Raw genomic sequence first — 6,148 nt, forward strand, 5'->3', positions numbered from 1 at the left:
CATTCCTCTGACAATTTGACTGCAATGTGCACAGGGCCTCATAGGCATTTTCTATGAGCACAAAGGGGCCAAGATACTTCTTGGAGAATGGAATATGTTAGCAACAGCTATTTACTCATCCTGTGAGAGGTTTATTTTCCAAACTGAAGTAGCCATACTAAATGGGAGCATAAATGAAAATGGATCTTATAGTGCTAGAGACTAAAAGCACTCTATAAAAGCTGTAATTGATAACAGACTTTTTTTTTTTTTTCTGGCAAGTGACGAGGACACGTGAATGATTCAGAATATTCTGAAAACATATTTGAATGTGTTTCAAATCTTGAGAATGCTGCTTCTGGTAATACCAGCTAGAATGTCACATAAAATAGCTTCGTGTTCTGTACTTTTCTTTCCCACAGCAACACTCTTCAATACTAACAGGAGATACTTTTGCCAATTCAGGGCAAAGATTTCTGAGTAGAGACTGATACTCGGGTGTAATTGTGTCCTAGTTTCTAGTCTAAGCAGAAGGTTTGACAGTATCTCAGACAGTCCACCAGAAACACATTCAGCTTATATTAGATACAATTAAAATAGTGGTGCTCAAAAACCACTGACTTAAGTACTTTGCTTGTACTCACTCCCTTTGATTAGAAGCTTCTAAATGATATTGGCCTGCTTTTTCATATTTTAACTGAATAAGACATAGTAAGATATCAAGCCTCTTGTTTCAAGACTCTATAATAGTTCCAGTTACCATTTCAGTTGGATGGTATCCCTAATTTAGTTTAAAATTAACTGAGTTGTTTGTAATCTTATGCAACCTGAAGTGATGCCCTCCAACCTTCATCTCTCCTCAGACAAAACGTACCAACTTGAAGAAACCGAACTCGGAAAGAACAGGCCATGGTTTGAGAGTGAAGTTCAACCCCTTGGCCCTCCTGCTAGATGCTTCTTTGGAAGGAGAATTTGACCTTGTACAGCGAATCATATATGAGGTGAGCTTCTAAACAATGGCAACCTCTTAAATATTTAGGAAAAAGAAAAGAGATGAAGTGATGAACTATTTTGTTTTCAATAGGTCGATGATCCCAGTAAACCAAATGATGAAGGAATTACACCTTTGCATAATGCCGTGTGTGCTGGTCATCACCACATCGTGAAGTTCCTGCTCGATTTTGGTGTAAATGTAAATGCAGCAGATAGTGACGGGTGGTAAGTGTCAAGATTTTGAACTCAGCATCTGGGAGAAACACCATTTTTTGATGTACATTCAGATTTAGTTGAGACCTTGTTTTGGGAACGGTTTCCTTCCCCTGCACCCTCAGCAAAAGAGCACTTTCTAATCCCTACCTGCTGATGAACCCAAATGCAAGGTTACACTGCATCCATCTTATATCATGAAGTATACTACATTTGGGGTTCACTTAGTATAGCTGCATTTCTTGTTCAGATGCTGAAATAATTGAACTGTAACTAACGTGACAAAAGTTAATTTGTTTAAGTTTCATCTTTATATAACCCACCACGAATTTTGGTGTCCTTGAAGACTCTGGCCTTACAAACACAAGTAGCACCTCCAAAGCTTTGGGAGAACATGTGAAACCTTTATTGTGTCACCCTTTGGTTTAGCTTCCAAATTTCCTCATATTGGAAAATACCCTTTTATACCCAGCAGCTTTGTAAGCTGTGAAAATCAATATTTTTGCTAACATCTGTTTTATAATGTTTGGCTTTCCTGGAGTTGGGTAAATCCTGGAATCCAGTTGCTTGACAAGTTTTGGACAATGCATACACATACTTTAATCATAAAGGAGAATTGCCTTTAAAAATAGGCTAAACTCTAGATTGCAAGACAAAATAGTTAGGATCCGGGGAAGTTTATTTTTACATGTCTACATTTTTGCTTTATTTCAGGACACCCTTGCATTGTGCTGCTTCTTGCAATAGTGTTCATCTCTGTAAACTACTGGTTGAATCTGGGGCAGCTATTTTTGCATCCACTATAAGTGATATAGAAACTGCTGCAGACAAGTGTGAAGAGATGGAAGAAGGTTATATTCAGTGTTCGCAGTTCTTGTACGGTAAGCTGTGACACTGCTTCACAAACATTCTAGCTTTTCTAAAATGCATCCCGCTTTGTCTCTCCGATCTGCATGAAACATGTTTAGGCTCCACACTTGATAATCCTGCCCATCTCCTGCCTGTTCTTTCAAAATGCTAAGAACCAGAAGTGTCCTTTCATTTTTACATTGCTCATAGTCCTTCTGTTGAGTTACTCCACAGGCTCCTTCTAATTTTACAGGTTTTTAAAGTTTAATTTGGCTTAATTCCAAGGAAATGCTTCCACAGGGAGGTTTTGACAGTACCACTGAGTTGTCACGTATCTTGGCAGAGATACTGCAACTTCCAGATGCACAAATTCCTGGCAGAGCACATGAAGGAACATGTATACATTATGAATAATTAACATCCAGAGTGTATTTAGTTACATTTTGCAAGAAAAACACCTTGATGGAACAGTGTTTTAATTTACATCTGAGTATCCAAGCTTTATTAAGCTTCTATACACCTGACACTGTGCAGATTTTCAAGAGCTTCAAGTGTAACTGTGTCAGACCTGCTGCAGACGGCAGACCTGTCAGAAATACACAGCAGTTCTAGAAAGCTGCTTTGCTCAAACTGTTGTAAAACTATTTTTTCCCTTATTTGAATGAAAGTTTGCAAAGTTTCTATTGCATATATAATGTGCTCTAAAATGGTTTAAAATATTCTGTAAAATTTAGTTTCTATCATGCAGTTCAACTTCTGAAAGCATTTTATCGTGGCAGTGCTGAAAATTGTTCTTGAAATTTTATTAATAAGAGACTAATATTTGGGCCACAGTGTCCGAACTGAAAGTCCCAGAGGGAAAACCAGGATATTTGACCATGCAGTGCATTGTCTCATGTGTTAACAGGAGTGCAAGAGAAGCTGGGAGTGATGAATAAGGGAGTGGTGTACGCTCTGTGGGATTACGAAGCCCAGAATAACGATGAGTTGTCATTCCACGAGGGCGATGCCATTACTATTCTGAGACGCAAGGATGACAACGAAACAGAGTGGTGGTGGGCTCGCCTCAATGATAAAGAAGGCTACGTGCCCAAAAACCTCCTTGGGGTAAGTTCTCTTTCAGTTACCTTCTCCCCTCCACTTTTCACTTCCACAAGGTGGATCCTTGGTCAGAATCCCTCTGTGCATCATCTGGATACACCGCTATGCAGAATTATCCTTGCTCTCTCTGACCTCCGTGCCATTGTAAACAAAAAGGAGACACTGTAGGTAGGAGACTATAGCTGGTTTTTAATTTGGTGAGTTAGTATATTTAATATAGTTTATGCTTTAATCATAGAATTGTTTCAGTTGGAAGAGACCCTCAGGATCATCGAATCCAACCATAACCTAACTCTGACACTAATCCATGTCCCTAAGAACCTTGTCTAGACACCTTTAAACCCCTCCAGGGATGGTGACTGCACCACTGCCCTGGGCAGCCTGTTCCAAATGATGATGTCTTCCTACCCAACCCCTGAGGGGCAGGGGTCCAGAGACACTTCAGTTCATTCTAGAAAATCCCAGGATGTGCTTAATAAGATTCTTTTTTTCCCCTTGGCTAAAACATACAGCCTGGATGTAAAGTGTGGTGGCTCTGTTAGGCAGCTCGAAGCTTTGGCCCAGGAAGTTCTTTAGGAAGGTTTTTAACACCTGGCACAAGATCAGCAATATATAGATGTGTACAAAAAGTCATTAGTGCTGCACTCAATCAACTGGAACACTGCTCTCATGAGAGATCAGGAACATAAGGTTACCACGTAGAGAGATGCAGAGGACGAAATGTGTAAGAAAAACCTTACAGAGCAAGAAATAAGTTCTTTTTAGTGCTCGACAAGGAATTCTTGTACTCACGTTAAAGCCTCCTTTGGTCTAGTCCGGGACCTTGAGCTAAATGAGTCATTTTCAGGACAGCAATTTCAGAGCCAGCCCTTGGCCTCCTGTTGCTTATGGTTTATTTTTTCAGAAGTTACCTAAGAACATGCTGTAGCTTCCAAAAACCTTCCCCTCACCCCAGCCACTTCATCACCCAGTTCTTGTTAGTAAGTAACCCTTGGGTGCAACTGAATTGATTTATATTTAACCTTTTATCAACCATGAAAAGCCTAATTTTTTTCTTCTGTTTTTTTTTACAGTTATATCCACGAATAAAACCTAGACAGCGAACCCTTGCTTGAATTCAGTTGTACAACAGCATAATACCGTGTTGGTAACTGGAAACTTAAAACATACACTGGAGCCATCGTTTTTGATCATTTCACACAGAGAAATAAAACTATGATAACGAGTTTTAATGGTGCTTTCTCTTGTTAAATGGACAGCATCCAAGATTTTCAAGATCTGCAGTTTGTAAATGAGGATCGTTTTTATGTGACCACCACTGATGAGGAGAGCGATACCTCCACTACCTGCAGTGTTGCGCCAACTCATCTAAAGCAGTGTTTTAAGTTAAAAGTTCCGTGGTAGGAGCTGTCTTGTGTTCGGTGTTCAGAGGTGTCAGTTGCAGAGTGCAGATACGCTGTCTGGTTTGCTCCAACCCCACAGTCACTGTCCCACGTCAGGATTTTGGGTATGTTGTTCGATACCAGTGAATGTTGAGTTCTCATTACTGATCAGCTCTTTGGGTTCTAGGACACAAGATCTTCACCTATTACATGCATAATTAAGTAGTCACCAAAGCTTTACAAAGGCTAGGATTTTAAGTGGTAACACTTAAATCCTTAGTCTAGACAACCCCCAAAAAAGCTTTACATAGTCTAGCATCTAGTATTATTTGCATTTAGAATCAAGCTAAAGAACTAACAAAACAGCAGTATTTGTACACCTCTCAAACCCCCCACAAGATTTCACTTGGTGTTTTATTTTCTTATTCAGCCTACAGCACCCATGTTACCTCTACTAATGTAAAGGTTCCCCTACTTAGCACCTGGGCTTGTCCATCCTGGACAGAACAGTTAGTACTGAACTTGCAGCAGCTTAAGGGATCTGTACGTCTGCATGGATGAAAGTGCAATAGTTGAAAAGGGTAAGAGTCCGGTGAGGGTTACACTGTGTAATTTGAAGTCTGCCTGAGTCCGTCTAGAAGAAAATATGAAGGAGCGGATAGAAGTAGGAAGAGGGTTGTGTAGATGCCAAGTCAAGGAGAAGAAAGAAACAAGGTTTAGAGAAGGATTTAAGAAAGGCAATAGCTTATTTGAGGACAGTTTCTGTGGTTCTTGGCAGCCTCCACCTGTTGCCAAGGCAAGTTATGCAATAACCTATTCCACTACATTGTAGTTTCAAGCAAAAAAAGAAAAAAAAGAAAAAAGGCACTTCACTGGAATTTTAATTGTACATGATTTTATATACCAAAAGTATATTTTGAATGTCCCCTTATAAGTTTTAGCCATATTTCTTGTAATTTTCTCCCATTAACAGTATGCAATTTGATTAATTCTTCATGTACAAGTTCTGTGTATAATTTATATATCCATTTCTGCAGTGCTGTAACTTGCTTTTACCACAGGTTAGCATTAACTGTATATATTGTGGTGAAAAGTGAAAGGGTATTATTGTTGAAGAATTTGCTACATGAATGTGATGATTTCAAGAGCCTATGATACACTAATCCAGAGAACATGTAAATGTGCACAATAAAGTACTGCTAAGGCATGGCTGCGTTCTCCAGTGTTTTTACACAGGTAGCAACATCAGATGTGCTTCTGGTCGTGGTCTGCATAAAGAATAATTCCAGCTTGGTGTGTTGTGTCTGTTAAGTCACCTTTCCTCATCCTTTTACCAGCTGCACAGAAAGTGACTTGCCAAACAATTTTGGAACCTCCTTCCTCCTGTCCTCCAGCTGTGACAAATTAATACTCGTCTCGAAAAGCTCTCAAGCGTCCTTCACACCCAAGCTGACAACTGAGCCTCAGGTGCTTCTTCACGGTGTGTTCACCAGCGCAGGAGGACGGGGGGCAGACAGACACTTAGAAATAAAGGTAGGGTGCTGTTCAGAAAACCTCTGAAGTGTCAGAGAGGGGAGACCACAGTACCCAACATTAAGAAGTCATATATTGTAAAATAAAGTATCACCTTA

The 6,148-nt window shown here is 39.8% G+C and overlaps 1 protein-coding gene across 10 annotated transcripts in view; it reads left to right on the forward strand.

Annotated features, from left to right (window-relative positions):
* PPP1R13B (protein phosphatase 1 regulatory subunit 13B) overlaps positions 1-5,724 on the forward strand; it is an 84,686-nt gene extending 78,962 nt beyond the window's left edge. For all 10 annotated transcript variants that reach the window (XM_065063351.1, XM_065063350.1, XM_005506058.3 and 7 more), the window contains 5 exons: positions 843-980; positions 1,064-1,197; positions 1,900-2,066; positions 2,942-3,141; positions 4,209-5,724. In XM_065063351.1, the coding sequence (XP_064919423.1) occupies positions 843-980; positions 1,064-1,197; positions 1,900-2,066; positions 2,942-3,141; positions 4,209-4,250 (681 nt within the window). In that variant the 3' untranslated portion in view covers positions 4,251-5,724. The remainder of the gene's footprint in view (positions 1-842; positions 981-1,063; positions 1,198-1,899; positions 2,067-2,941; positions 3,142-4,208) is intronic.
* Positions 5,725-6,148: the final 424 nt, after the last annotated feature.

This window comes from Columba livia, chromosome 5 (genome assembly GCF_036013475.1).
Source record: "Columba livia isolate bColLiv1 breed racing homer chromosome 5, bColLiv1.pat.W.v2, whole genome shotgun sequence".
Classification (NCBI taxonomy): Eukaryota; Metazoa; Chordata; class Aves; order Columbiformes; family Columbidae; genus Columba; species Columba livia.